General features: G+C 36.0%; 1 protein-coding gene across 8 annotated transcripts in view; it reads left to right on the forward strand.

The window, feature by feature from the left end:
- The window catches only part of CDC42BPA (CDC42 binding protein kinase alpha), a 117966-nt gene that overhangs the window by 77322 nt on the left and 25096 nt on the right, over positions 1-15548 (forward strand). For 5 of the 8 annotated variants that reach the window (XM_035322090.1, XM_035322095.1, XM_035322092.1 and 2 more), the window contains 10 exons: positions 3923-3961; positions 7230-7349; positions 8055-8135; positions 9250-9355; positions 10124-10260; positions 10898-11037; positions 11715-11796; positions 12921-13137; positions 13921-13983; positions 14889-15482. In XM_035322090.1, coding sequence (XP_035177981.1) covers positions 3923-3961; positions 7230-7349; positions 8055-8135; positions 9250-9355; positions 10124-10260; positions 10898-11037; positions 11715-11796; positions 12921-13137; positions 13921-13983; positions 14889-15482 — 1579 coding nt within the window. The remainder of the gene's footprint in view (positions 1-3922; positions 3962-7229; positions 7350-8054; positions 8136-9249; positions 9356-10123; positions 10261-10897; positions 11038-11714; positions 11797-12920; positions 13138-13920; positions 13984-14888; positions 15483-15548) is intronic. The other 3 variants (XM_035322091.1, XM_035322093.1, XM_035322094.1) reach the window with 2 other exon arrangements.

Genomic DNA, 15548 nt, shown 5'->3' on the forward strand with positions numbered 1-15548 from the left:
CACTTCAGTGAAAGTGTTTTATTTTCATAGAGTTAATTTCTGTCTGTTCAAATAGAATACTATTATATACTAATACTATTAATATACTTCTTAGTCTATATTTTAAGAAGTAATCTTCATTATATCTGAAGTGACCTTCTTGATTTCTTTTTATATTTGCGCTGGTTAGTTGCGTGCTAAGGAAATGAAATTAAAAGCTTAAAATTGACTGTATATATTTCTTCCAGACCAAAGTAATAAGCACATAAGTGTAAATGCTAACAAGCTTTTTAAAATCAAAGTAAATACTGTGCATCATTTGTGGAATACCACCCATTGCAATTCTGTGTATATTGTGTGTACATATGCGTGTGCTTTTGTGTATATGTTATATATACAAACACACATATTTACACATGTATTTAAAATACTACAATCACATTTGCATTAAAATGCAGTGTTATTAATTTTATTCTAGAAATGTCTGCTGTGAGTGATGTAACAAAAACGGTATAGTAGATAGGCCTATACTACTGACTGAGTTTCCTTTCAGCAGCTCTGAAAGAATGCTTTTCATCTAGATGCTTTTATCTGCAATTCAAGACATACGTTAGACAAAATGTGAATGTACATTTATGGTACCACAGTAGCATGCATTTGTCTGCATTTCTGTGTAGCATAGAAAACCTTGTCTTGCTGATATTGTTGGGATTTTCGTACACCAAAAATATTTTGAGTATAGTTTCCTGTCTTGTTAAATGTACAATAAATCAATATTTCAATTCTTCACTGAATTAAGGAAGTGTTCTGTATGTTGCCAAAGCATTAGGAACACTTAGTTTGTATCAGCAGGCTCTTTCATAAAAAGGTACCTTTAAAATATCTATTACTCTCCTAAAACGATGATGAAGGGACTGGAGCAGATCTCCTATTAGGAAAAGCTGAGAGTGCTCAGGCTTTTTAGCCTAGAGAAGGAGGAAGCTTGGGTGGATCTCAGCAATCTTTATAAATACCTGAAGGGAGGATGCAAGCAAGACAGAAACATGCTCTTTTCAGTGGTGTCTAGTGTGTGGACAAGATGCAGTGGACGAACACTGGAACCCAAGAGGTTCCATCTAAACATCAGGAAGCACTTTACTGTGCGTGTGACAAAGCACAGGAGCATGTTGCCCAGAGAGCTTGTGGAATCTCCCTCCTTGGACACCTGGACCATGGTCCTAGGCAATCTGCTCTAGGTGTTCCTATTTGAGCAGAGGTTTGTCCCAGATAACATCCAGAGGTTCCTTCCAACCTCAACCATTCTGTCATTCTGCAAAAACCTGTTAAAAGAGAAATGAAGTACATATGTATCAGAGTAATTGATAATTTTCTGTTTTGCAAGGTGAAACAGAGGACAACGAAGTTTTCCTGTTTGCTCTCTAGTTAGTTTTGAAGGACACAATAAATACAGGATACAGCACTGTTTTTTTGTTGTTGTTTCTTTTGTTTTAAAGAAGGCAGCATTTTTTTTTTCATGAGCTTTTACCTTTTTTCTTTACAAATGCATAATTTTCAACTGTTGGCATATATCCTTTAGATCATTCTTCTCAGCTGATCCACCCAGATCAAATCTTTTTAACTAATACCCCAAGTATTAGCATGTATATCATTGCATATGGATGGCTTGGCACATACAGAATCAAAATTCCTTTGGTATATTTTCAAGTTGAGTCCAACAGTTTTTTTGTTTTTTTTTTTTCTCAATACCTTTCTGAATTGGAGTAACTAGGTGCTATCTAGGGCCTCTCTAACACTGAGGCAGAATGCTCTCTGGCAAACCTTCTAGCAAAACAAGAGAGTTCACTGTTCAAAGACAGGAAAAGTACCTTACAGACAAGTACAAGACTTGTTGAGTTATATTTCCTTATTGAAAGAGAAATGTCTGATGCCCTTTTTAGTAGGTGGAAGGTAGTATAATTAAATTGTGTTTAAAGTAAATTCTGCACCTTCCTATAGCTGGGCAATTATTTGATTAATTCACAGAGATTCATAATACCTAGCCTTTCAGTTACCAAGATGAATGTTTATTTATGTTTCAGCTAATTGAGCAGGTTTGATATCCATGTATTTGACTTAAAAGGAAGTAAGGGCCTCAAAAAAAAAAAAAAAGGGAAAAAAAAAAGGAAAAAAAAAAAAAAAAAGGATGCGGGAGAACAAAACCCACCCTCCCTTCTGGATGTGACCTCTGTTCTCTTATCAACATGTCTTTTTGACAGTAGTTGCTTTGTAGGGTAATATTTATTGTAGCATCTCAAGGAGAATTAGTCTGTGCTCAATCAAACCTGAGAAGTGTGTGGGTTCTTTAAATTAAGACCAGTGAAGAACTGGAAATCCTTAGGTTAGGCTCAGGCAGTGCTGCAAGATAGCATGGTTTTCAGGAAAGCCTGTCCTATAATCAAGAACCCAAAGTAAATATTACTAATGGCCCATTATGTTTCTACAGCCTCTGTGCTTCATTATGAAATGGCAGCGTGTGTAAAATGATATGCCGTTGTGTTACACATAGCACTCGTTGCAAAGTCTCTGAAGTCTGTTTAATACATACATGTGTAAGCAGCATCGACTTTGACCCACTGGTTACATTTGAAGTTTGTTAGGGTGGGTAACGTCTTCTGTCTGCCATCCAAATAATGTGATCATTTATCACACTCAGTGAATGATTGTAGTTAATTCTAAGTGGATCAGTTAAGGAAAACAATAGTTTTGCATTTCTTTCGGAGAGAAGTAAAAACGTTTGTCTTGCTGTCTCTGTAGCCTGCAGGTGTTGAGCAAGAAAAGTAGAAGCTCAGTGTTGAGCTGAGTAGTCACTGTTGGCTCAAGCTGTTCCTCCTCGAATCCTCCAAAAGATACTTGGTCAAATATGTGGAACTGGTGCCAAAATCCTCATAGTTGTGAAAGTCCAAGTGTCCAGAAATGATCCTTTAATCTCCTGTGTGCGCTAGAGGTGTGAAAAGGAGCAGGACTGGGTTTTGCTGTCTGTGGTTTCTGGTTGTGGTGTGGAGGGCGGTCATCCCCAGTGACTCCAAAATACTCATTTCTAAATCTTTTCCCTTATTTCTCCTGTGTGTTGCAGACTGTCTCTCAGTAATATCATCTAGGTCTTAAGTCTGCTGTGCTCCCTGGAAGTGTCTGATAATAGCAGTGTTGGGTGGTGGTTTTTGTTTTGGTTTGGTATTATTTTTTATTTCTTTTTAAGATTGATCTTTGTGTATCAACTTGTTTTATTTAAAGTTGAATTAGTGATTATTTAATAACACTAAAACAATAACAATCCATTTTCCCTTGACAATTATTTTCCTACTTGCTAGAAAATATATTTTTTTTCTCTTGTTAATAGCACATTATGAATTAAAAATAGCTTTCTTAAATCTTCCTGCAGTCTGTCCCCCCATGCAGTCCCTGTGGGCCTTGGTTAAACTAAACAAATCTCAGCTTTGTAAATAGCCACGGAGTAAATCATGTTCTGAATTCTCGTTTTTAAATACTCCGCATTAGCGAGTGCTGAGAGCCCTGACTGTTCCTGCACATTCATAATTAAGTTCAGAATTACTCTGGTTCTTAATGATTCTTTAAATTGGATGTAGTGAACCTCCAAAAGATTGCTTTATTTGTTTTATTGAGAATACAGTGATACTAACTACAAATCATACTTCTTTAGTGTAACATAGTCTGTAGTTTCACTGTTATTGTCTGTTGTAAAGCTGCAAACTCTAAAATAACTGTTCCTTTATTTGACGTTTCTTTCCTCGTTACCCCAGAATAGTGTTTTGAAAATTGCTTTAAAAATTAACGTGTTTGTGTGTGTCTAAACAGTACATCTGGAAAAATACAGCAGTGAATTCAGAGCTGAAGTGTATGTCACTGTTTGGTTTTGTAACATATTCTCCTCCTTTCTTTGTTAAAGCGCTCTCCTTCCTGTATTCCAGCTAACAGAGGCAGATGTGTAAGAGGCTGTCTTACTCTATGTGGCCCTTTATTTTTGCCTGTTGTGTACATGCCTTTGTTTAATGTATGGATTACGTATATATCTCTCTGCATGTCTTGTGCTGCTGCTACTGCTTGCTGCTGCTGCTGTGCTTTTTGTTGTTTTACAGCTGTGGGCTAAAAGCTTCTGGAGTATTTGGTTTGGTAATACTTCCATGAGCAGAATATCGCAGTAACTGAAGAAGATGCTTTGGCTACTTTCTCATTTCAGTATGAAAATTCATTGTGAAAGCTGATCTGGTTGATAACAGGATGGGAAGATGAGCAGATGTCAAATGAGGGCCTGTTTGTTTCCTTGACCTTTGGAGAGGACACGTAGGGTTACAAGAATTTCCTGTAGAAGGTAGAAGTTTGGCATTCAGGAGGCACGGCATAGCAAATGGCAGAAAGTATCACAGCACAAAGATAGATAAATGAAAAGTAGGAAACCGAGTAAACTGAAACATTGAAGAAGGCAGGAAAAATTCATACAAGACGTTTGTATGTGTTACAGTCTATCAAGCTGGAAAGCTTTGTGGTGGTTCAGAAATTGAGGTGGATTTTAAAACATGGTTTTACCAAAACTTTGTATCTGAATTGGTACCAGGTATGCCATGTCCACTTTGAACTCACTCCACTTTGAGCTACTTCTTTTGATTCTTTCATATATATGTGATACTAAGACTAGGAAAGCATATAAAGCATTTCTATTGAATAATCAATAAATAAACAATGATACCCACAGCTCTAATAATGACCTAATGTAGTTCAAAGCACACATCTCAGCATCTCTGTGTTTTAGGCAAGCAGTGACTGTTTTTGCTTATTGTGGTTCTAATTCACATGTATTTATACAGGGGCCAGACTGGGCTCAGACCTTCACAGAATCACAGAATGGCTTGGGTTGGAAGAGACCTCAAAGACCATCTAGTTCCAACCCCTCTGCCATGGGCAGGGATGCCACCCACTAGATCAGGTTGTTCAGGGCCTCATCTAACCTGGTGTTGTCACCTTCACATATGACATTGTGTATACCATTAAACACACTGGTGGAAGCCAACAAGGCTATTGCAATTTGATCTGAAATGTTGTTTTCGTAATCCAGTGGCTTAGTTTAAGACTAATTTTAATGGTTCTAATATTATGGTCCCTTTAAGCTTCTGGCCATAGCTGAGTTAGGCTTCTTTCGTACTTATTTCATCTCATGATAGTAAGGAACCTGAAGATTACAGCAGCCATATTGCTTAACACCCTTTTTCTGCAGTAAAGTTGGTGGTTAAATTCCCTTCAAATTCAGTAATGGTAGATCAGGTTCTGTGTGTTTTGAGGCTTTTTATGTTCATAAGCAAAGTAAAAATACATTAGTAAATAGTTCAGCAGTTGTCTTCTAACCACAAAGGCTTTGTAGCACATTCCCAAAAAGTTCCATTATTTATATTATCCTTGTCCTAAATTTTTTAAGAGACACCATGAAAATTCTTTGGTATGCAGATGCTGCTTTGAAAGGGAAAGCCTTCTGAGTATGTGGAAATGTTTATAAAATAATAGATTAGATCTATGAATTTAACTGAAAGAACAGGAGGAACGCCTGCTTCTTGCTATGAAAAAAATCCTGTGGCTACTCCTTAGGCTTACTTTTTTTAATAGCACTGTTAAGAAGCAGCTAGATTTTTTTAAGGGTAAATACTCTTTGACTGGATGCTAAGTTATCACACATTCAGATGATTTAAAAAAAAAAAAAAAGTTTAATTGAAACGATACTTTGTGTCTGGGGATTTACTACTTAAAGGCATCAGTGTTTCTAATACTGGACAAAGCTTCCAATTATAATTTGTTTCTGATAAATCTGAGCACAAAATGTTTGCTGCTAATTTTTGCCTCAGTACTTGTAATACATGACCTATGTGCAGAAAACAGGCATATCCCATTATCCCATGATGCGAATTATTTTTTATTTGTTACAGAAGGAAGATGCAGGCATCTTAATTTGCCTAAGTTGATTAAGCTGATGAGCATTCTCTATGAGATGTATTTCTTTTTTTTTGGTGGCTATGGTAAAGAAGCCATCAAACGTAGCTCACTACAAACTAAAAAAAAATAGAGACAGAGAGCAAGAGAGAGCTTCAGCTGCACCTGTTCATTACCATGATTGAGTTTCTGGGGAAGAGGACAGTATATGCATGTATAAGATTGGCATGGCGATGTATTTTGTTCCCCCAAAAGTAGCAAAGGTTATTGAATTCCTAGTATGGTGTCAATGGCAATGAAGAAAAAAAACATTGGAATATTCAGATGCATTCTGTAAAGGCTGCTGCATATTTTATTTTTTGTGCAAGTTACCCAAATCCTTAGCAATGAGGAACTCTTAATAACATTGCTCTAGAAAAGCCAGACATGCAGCAGAGCCTTCTGTAGGCCTCCAGCTTTTAGTTTTATTATTAGTGGAGAAAAGCACCCTTATCTCACTTGAATTTAAATAAAAAATAAATCCAAAACTTTGAAGTGGGGATGTCATGTTTACAACGAAGAATCTTGCATTCTCTGATTTACATTTGGTTTTTATTTGATTTTCAGGCTTGATTTTCATTTGTCTGATTAAAATCAGGCAAAAGATGACTTGTTATCAGGACACTTGCTCATACCCACTGTCCTCTTGTTCAGTGTAATCTTGTTCTTGGCCTAGTTTTGTTGTGTATGAAAGACTAGGAAAATAGTCCCCTGAAGAAAATGTAAAAAAATAAAGACATTTCCCTTTTTGTAGTTTTGGTGGAGTACAAAACCCTTCAATTCTCTGTGAATATTGTTGATGCTCATTTAAAGAAATATATTATTTGCTCTGCCTTTTCTGCTAAATACATTTGCACTGATTTATGTGGATTATATGGGAATTCACTACTAACAAATCTCTGTTACTGGTGGACAAAATAAGAGTAATGTTTAGGAAATAGTCTTCCTTTAAAAATGCTCAATTACAAGTCTCCTTGAGTGTTTATCAGGCCCCTGAACTAGCAGTTCTTATGCATGTGCTCACCTCTCAGCAGAAGCCTTGGCATCTTCATATTTAATAATTTAAATTGTGTTTTTGTAGCTTGATTAAAGAGTTACTTAAAACTGATTTTTTTCTTTCTCAGTTCTCTCTTAGGAATTCTGCTGCTTCCTTATCTTATTTTGGTAAGAGTCAAGAAATCCATTTTAATGATGTCTTTGATTTCTTCTATTTTTTTCCCCCTCTGGAATTGTTCTCGTAGATTGATTCAGTTGAGAATTTTACATTGTCTAATACACCATCACGGGATGAAGATACCAAGTCTCACCTCCATTCAAGATCAAGATCTCCTTCTACAGCAAGTGAAACTGAACCCATAGAGGTACTCGGATTCTTTTTATTTTATTTTTTTTAGGAGTACCAGTTTTACTTTGCTGTTACAAATCTTTTTGTTTAGAAACTAAGCTCGCTATACTGTAGGGACTCTTTAGAACCCTGTAAATAGCCTTCTGCACTGGTGGTGTAGAAGTACAAAGTACACTGGTGGTGTACTTTGGGGAATATTGAGTCCTTTTCTGTATGGTTAGTTGGTTAGGGATGGGGACTATGTTAAATCAGTTATTGGATATCTCTGCATAATGTATGCTTAGTTGTGAAAATTTAAGAAATATTTGCACAATGTTGATGTTTCAATACAGTTTGTGAGAGCATGTTTTGGAGTCTTGCTTTGGAGTCTTATCCATACAAAATATTAGCAAGGTTCTGCAACCGTAGTAATGTACCATCCCCTTTCCCTGTTTAAAAAATCAAATTCTATGACTATTTAATATTGGAAAATAGTTAAATGGAGCTAATGCAAAACTATTTTTGCCATTTAAGATGTCAAATATTTAAGAGCTGAATCTTGCACATCGTTTTTATGACAAGTAAGATATGTATTCCTGAGTCCTTCCTTTGTTAGTCAGTTTGGTTTTTTTGTATGTTTGGGAATGGAGTGGGCAGCAGGTTGTAGTATTTTTACTTTATCCAAGCTGTTTTTGATAGTGTGTATTTGGTGTCTTACTGATCTTTTGGGGACTACGTTCAGGTTATGGATCATCCTCCCCGTTCAATTCACACGCCAACCATGAAGACAGCATATATTGGATCGGGACTTTCTGCACTAAAGGTATTCGATCATGTGTTCACACTTTTTGTACAATAAGGGGAAAAGTATTGTTCCTGGGCTGCAGCATCAGGAATCTTACCAGAACTCTCCAGAGGAGTTCCTTGTGTGCAGGCTGGTGGCTTTCTAAAACTTAACAGCCCCTCAATAGTTCACGATTCTTCTGTATATATGAAAAAGCAAACAAAAACAACACCAAAAGCTTTTTTTGCAATTAATGAAGTAAGTCTTTCTAATACATCTGTTCCACTGCTTTGATAAATTGCAAAATAACAAAAGACTTCATTTATTAAAAGAATGCTAAAGGTGTTTGAGCAGGCAGTTCTGTTGGCAACGTCTTAATAGACCAATCAAAAATACTAAGTGGGTGCACTTGGAATCATGTGAAACAGATCATACTGCACACATTGTTTCTTTTTTGCAAATGTTTTGCCTTAACGGTAAATAATTATTATTTTTCTAAGTTTATAGACCTCAATTAGAGTGTTCCAGTTGTGTGATTCATCCCACCATGTTTCTGTGATAGCAATCAGGTCATATTTGTCTAACTGCAACATGGTTTCCAACTCCTCCTGCTTGTTTCCCATGCTGTTTGTAGAGGCACTTCAGCTGGTCTATCAGTTGCAATCAACCAATTTTAAAATCAACTTTATCTGTATTCTTGCTTTAAATTGGGTATTCTGAAATTGCCTGTGCCTGACACCATAAAACTGAACTCTGTCATGCTTTCTGGCATAAAAATAAGAATTTTGAAAATGTTATATTTTACTTTGAACTAATGCAACACTCCTTACAGTGAAGCACTGAATATGTTTCTTGAAAGACAGGTACATACACATGTTCAACTTGTAATGAGTGTAATTGGATAATTTTGTCAACTTTCCTGTCTATGGTGGAAGCAAACTAAGGTTCTGAGGCCAAGTTCAGTTTCTGTGGTTATGGGATGGTTTACCAGGGATGTTTTAAGTTATCGATAACAAGCACTGATAAGGAATATCTTCAGCCTGTGTGTTAGGAACTCAGGTCTCATTTCAGCAAACACTCTTATGTCTGTGAAAAGATAACTATTCTTCAGAAGTGTTAAAGGTATTAACATCCTTGTCTGCTTGTTTCACAGCCTAAAGCACATCAGTTTGTAGTGAAATCATTTAATACCCCAACAAAATGCAACCAATGCACATCTCTGATGGTTGGTTTAATAAGACAGGGCTGCACTTGTGAAGGTAAGTATAAAAGCAGGAAATGGGAACTGAAGTTCTTACAGATGCAGATTGCATAGTAAACAATAATGCAGCTGTCTTCTGTATACGTTTTGAATAAAAGAATATATTCTCATTCTGCTGTCTTTTAACAGTGGCAGCCAAACACTTTGAGTATCTCATGTAAAAAAATACCTAGTTTTCTGTGGAAGTACTTCTGGTTGGTGGCAGAAGAGCTTAGCAGAGTTTATGTAAATTAGCAATAAGGGGCAGCAGTCAGTGGTCAAGTATGCTGACAGCAACCTTGCTTTACGACCCGGGGCAATATGTAAGAAAGTTTTGGCATTCAGCAACAATATTGCTTCTTTCCAGGACTGATTTACTCTAGATTTGTGTATACGCAGAATAACACACACCATTTAGGGAAGTTTCCAGCTTTTTTTTTTGTAAGACAGATGGACCTAGAAAAAAAATCATACAGATTTTTCAGTTTGAACTTCTAATGAGGCTCTTTCTTCTTACCTGAGTGAAACCAGACTGTGTATCCACAGAACTCTGAAGCTGAACAACTCTGAATTTAGATCCAATCAAATTATGCACTGCTGTTGTGCAAAAAAAAAAAAAAAAAAAAAAAAATATGACTTTTTTGGTTTAATGTAGCAAAGTTCAGTGAAACAAATCAGTTGTTAGTCAAAAAAAAAAAAAATAGAAAAAGCATCATCATCATCACTTTTGCATTGCATAAGAAATAACCATCAAATACTTTTGTTTCTTTCTTTTCCTCCTCACAAGTATGTGGATTCTCCTGCCACGTGACCTGTGCAGACAAGGCCCCTGCAGTATGTCCAATCCCTCCTGAACAGACTAAGGGCCCTTTGGGAATAGATCCACAGAAAGGTATAGGAACAGCTTACGAAGGACATGTCCGAGTAAGTATCAAGTAGCAGCATTTGGGGCACTTGCGTTAAATTTGTTGCTTTCTGGAGGTGAAATTAAACCCTAATTTTAGGGAAGGATGATTTAGTAATATCTTAAGGTAACAGTTCGGAAACTAACACACAAATTTTCACAGAGCAACTCTTGGCATTTTCAACAGTATTTCTTTCTTTGTCTGTTGGCCATTGTGCTTTGAGTTGGTCTTGAATAGTCCATCTCTAGAGATCAGATCATCTTCCTAGGCCAGTGAGTTTGAGTCTTCCTGTTGATTAGTACTGTTTGCTGCTAATTGCTTGTAAAGAATTAATTAAAAAAATAATAGGCAGATTTCTGTTGACCAACTGGAGATAGATGTTTATATCTTTTGTCAACATATCTTTGAGTAAGATTGCTTACTAGGGAGAAAAAATCTGTGGTGCTAATTTATTTATTTTTTTAAATAACATGTTGTGGTATCTGTATGATTATGTTTGATGCTCTTACTGCATCTATGCTATTTCTTATCTTGCTTAACGTTATCACTGAACAAAAGTTTGTCAGCCTAGTTGAGAGAATGGATTTTTGTACTGCCTGTTTGATTTTTGACTGCACAGAGATTTAAAGAATTGATCAGAATTTATTTTGCTAAAGGTACCAAAACCAGCTGGAGTAAAGAAAGGTTGGCAGAGAGCGCTGGCAGTGATCTGTGATTTTAAACTCTTCCTGTATGATATAGCAGAAGGAAAAGCATCCCAGCCCAGTGTGATAGTGAGTCAAGTCATTGACATGAGGTAAGCTTTCTGTTGTTCAGTGGGAGCTTTTCGTAAGAGGAAGGGGGGTGACAAGGCAATTAAAACTTCATTACTACTTCCTATGCCAAAATGCATCTGTTAGCTGTGTGTAAGATGTGGAATGAGTAAAGAATAAAAATACATTATTTTGGGGGTTGGATAGAGGTTTTGAAGACCGATTGACCTTTGTCACTGGATAAAATTAATAGAATTTTGTATTCAGGAGGGCTGAATATTTTGTTCTCACTGTCTTTAGTATTATTGAAATACTACTGACTTCTATGAAGGTTGAGGACATCTAGCGTACCCAATTAACATTACAACTTCTAGGCAGTTTGGATTTTTATGAAAGAGTTGAAAGGGTCTTCTTGCCCCAGTCTGTTCTTTCTAGTTTGATTTTTGTTTTAAGTTTTTAATTTAAAGAGATGCAAAAATAAATACTCTGGGTGTATTTCCATCGGCATTTACCAGGAGTAATTACGTAACATTGCACTATGAGTTTCATTTGCAGATAAAGAGAAAAGTCAGGATCATTTTAAAAATTAGATCTCAGTACTGTCCTGTTGTGTACGTAACAAAACAAGGAAATTGTTACTGTGGAAATATAAGTAAAAAACCAAACATAGAGATTTTCCTTTCCTTAACTCTTTTCCAATAATGTTTATGGTCTCCCCAAGGGATGAAGAATTCTCAGTGAGTTCTGTCCTGGCTTCAGATGTCATCCATGCAAATCGAAAAGATATCCCCTGTATCTTTCGAGTAAGTATGTATGTCTTGAGCCTAGTTACCCAGAAGTACAGGGTTTTACATTGTGATGTACAGCATGCATTCACTGACTACTTGCTAGTGTTTAACTTCTGTCGCAAGTTCTAGCAGTGTTATTCATGACTGCAGTGTATAAAGCTCTGTACATAGATCCGTATATTTTTTGTCATAAAAATAGCACAAGTTCTCATCAAAAAAGATGATAGGTTTTATTTTTTGCTAACCTTTACAATAAGACTTATGTTTCTCAACTTCCTATTAGCCATTTGAAATTCTGTTCTTCATGACCTACATTTTCATTTCCCAAAGTTGTCTTCTGCTTCTCAGTTTGTTTTGCTGCATTATTCCTGAAGCACTTTTTGTATGTAATTTCTTCATGTATAGGCACTGGATTTCTGAAAACTCCCATTCATCAGGTAGTTAATATAGAAATACAGTGTAATACGCTCGTCAAAATTTATCTGTTACCTGGTATCAGGATTTTGCCATCACTGTCTTTTTCTAATATTCTTCTTATTTTTACTGGATATTCTATTGAAGCTTTGACCCCAGTGAAATATCTTTGGTGTCTAATTCTCCTATCGTTTCTTTACCTACACCGTTGTATTTCACTCCTTGTATTTCCTGCTTTCAGCACTATGCATGCTGAGAGGAGATAAACCTACAAAAGGGGCTTGTGCTTTTATCTGTAGCAGCTGTACCAAATACATGATGATGATAGGTCATTCTTAAGTACATACCATTCCTATTACTTCAAATCAACGATGGAAACTATTGACTTTTAAAAAACACAGAATACCTTGTAAGAAATTCTTCACATTATAAAATTGTCTGAGATGTCTAGCTGATTTAGGGTGGATGTTTCCAAATTACAGAATAAATATGTTACCAGAAAAAAGTTTTCAGATTTTGCTGAGTTATTCACATCTATAGGCCTTTCTGCCATGAGCTCCTGATTGTGATAATTTTTTTCTATTAACTAAAGCTAAATTTTTGCATTCTTAAATCAGATAGCTGATTAAAAGAGCACTTTACATGCATCTGCTATCCTGTATAAATTATCAAGACAAACTCTTTTATTGCTTATGACTTAAAATATGTATTTAAAATTTTTCCAGGTCACAGCTTCCCAGCTCTCTGCATCCAGTAATAAGTGTTCAATCCTGATTCTAGCAGACGGTGAGAATGAAAAAAGCAAATGGGTAGGAGTGCTCAATGAATTGCATAGGATCTTGAAGAAGAACAAACTCAAAGACCGCTCAGTCTATGTTCCCAAAGAAGCTTATGATAGCACCTTACCCCTCATCAAAACAACACAGTCAGCAGCAATCATAGGTATGAAATGAGTAAGAAGAAATCTCTGAGAAAAAATTCTTCTCTTAGATTCTAATGTTGCCAGAAAAAAGCAGAGTAATGTAGTTAATTCATGATGGCCTCCATGATGGGTTTGCTTAAAACATACTTTTTAAAGAAAAATATGTTAAATTACATTGTTTACTGAAAAGAGAATAATATGTCGTGTTTTTATCCCATATGGAAATATGTACGAGAGAAGTACAAAGTATGGCCCGGAAATTATGTCACATCTTTAAAAATATACATACACATAGCTATAAGCCATTTTGGCTAAGCATTAAACATTACTCTTTTGTTACTCTGTAAACGTAATTCCTTAACTGGACAGATTTAGAACTACAGAATAGGTGTCAATCACAGATTTTACAAAAATCTGCATTTAAAAAAGAGAGAAAAAAATGGAGAGCTGAAAATAAAGTATTTTAAAATGCTACTGCACAAAGTATGTTGAGCAAAGATTATTTAAATGTGATTTTTTATTTATTGCAAAGTAAGTGGTATACATAAGTACTTTGAATGATTTCTTAAAAATATTTTTCTTGTGTTACTTCTACTAACAGGAGAAATGGAAAAAGACTTATTTTTTCAAAAAAATGAAAGACCATTTTTTTTCTTCCTTTTTTAGATGTGTTTATTTTGGCTTTATATTTGTTTATTTCAAGATATTAAAAAAAAGTCTCTGTTCATCAGAATTATCACATTTGTTGAAAAAATATTTTAAAAGAAAACTAACCTTTTTTTTCCCCTTTGTTGATATCATAGACCATGAAAGAATAGCACTGGGGAATGAAGAAGGGTTATTTGTTGTGCATGTCACCAAAGACGGTAAGAGATTCGGAACTGGTAATAATTTCCCTTATATTAAATAACCAGAAAGTGATTTTGTAAGCCTTGTTCTCTTACGATATCCTCTAGTTTCATTTTTCTCAATTTACTTTATTACAAGTTGGACAGCCCCATGTGAGAGCAGATAATCAAGAAGCTGTTCTCTGTGCTTTCAGTTTTGGGTATCAGTTCCAGTAACAAAGATCCATCATCTGGAATGCAGCTGAAGGTTTTATTTCCTTGTTTGAAGCAGACTCAAAATTGAATTCAGGCCAGGTCGGGTCTTTGTCCAGTCAGGTCTTGAAAATACTTAAGGTCAGAGATTTCACCACCTCTCTGGGCAGCTTGTTGCAGTGTGTATTTCACAATGAAACATTTTCTCATATCTAGCTGGAACATCCCCCGTTCCAATATGTGACTTTTTACCTCCTCCTCTTCTGCTGTGCATCGCAGTAAGGTGCTTGGGTTGGACTTCTGTGTAACCTCCTCCTTGGTATTGGAAATGAAACCTTATGGTCAGTTATGTAGAGACATAACAGCAGATGCCAAAGCTAATTCAACAAGCAACATGTTTAATTGTACAATTTAGTTCTTTGAGGATTTTTCTTTATTCAGTACTTTAGTGGCTATAAAATGTTTTTTCAATTAATTCTAAAATTATACTGCAGTTGTTATTACATAGGATCTGTTCCTCCCTTTTTCTGATGAGAAGTCAAAGGATTATCCAGCACTGGCGTATCTGGTGTAATTAAAATACAAATTACAATTCTGTATTTTTAAATATATATTAAGGGAGCAATAAAGGGGATTTCTTGTAGTTTATCCACTACAAATACTTCTTATACTTTTGATACTTTTCAATCAATTCACACTTCACTGTTATCATTTTTGTTGTGTTTTTTTAGAGATTATCCGTGTTGGTGACAATAAGAAGGTTCATCAGATTGAGCTTATCCCAAATGAACAGCTCATTGCAGTAATCTCAGGACGAAACCGTCATGTGCGGCTTTTCCCCATGGCAGCGCTGGATGGAAGAGAGACTGAGTTTTATAAGTTGGCAGAAACAAAAGGCTGCCAGTCAATAGTTTCTGGACACGTACGCCATGGAGCCTTTACATGCTTGTGTGTAGCTATGAAAAGGCAGGTCCTCTGTTACGAACTAAATCAGAGCAAGACACGCCACAAAAAGATCAAGGAGATCCAAGTTCAGGGGAATGTCCAGTGGATGTCAGTCTTCAGTGACCGTCTTTGTGTAGGCTACCAGTCAGGTTTCTTAAAATATCCCCTTCATGGAGAAGGCAGCCCATACAGTCTGCTCCACCCAGATGACCACACACTATCATTTATCTCACAGCAGCCAACTGATGCCATCTGTGCAGTCGAAATCTCAAATAAAGAATACCTGCTGTGTTTTAGCAGCGTAGGGGTTTATGTTGATTGCCAGGGCCGAAGGTCTAGACAACAAGAATTGATGTGGCCTGCAACTCCATCATCTTGCTGTAAGTTGCTCCGTGTGTCAGTCTATTTGTTATTATACATAGAAGTGATCGCTGCTTGTATTAATA

The sequence above is a fragment of the Oxyura jamaicensis genome, chromosome 3, assembly GCF_011077185.1.
Source record: "Oxyura jamaicensis isolate SHBP4307 breed ruddy duck chromosome 3, BPBGC_Ojam_1.0, whole genome shotgun sequence".
Taxonomy (NCBI): domain Eukaryota; kingdom Metazoa; phylum Chordata; class Aves; order Anseriformes; family Anatidae; genus Oxyura; species Oxyura jamaicensis.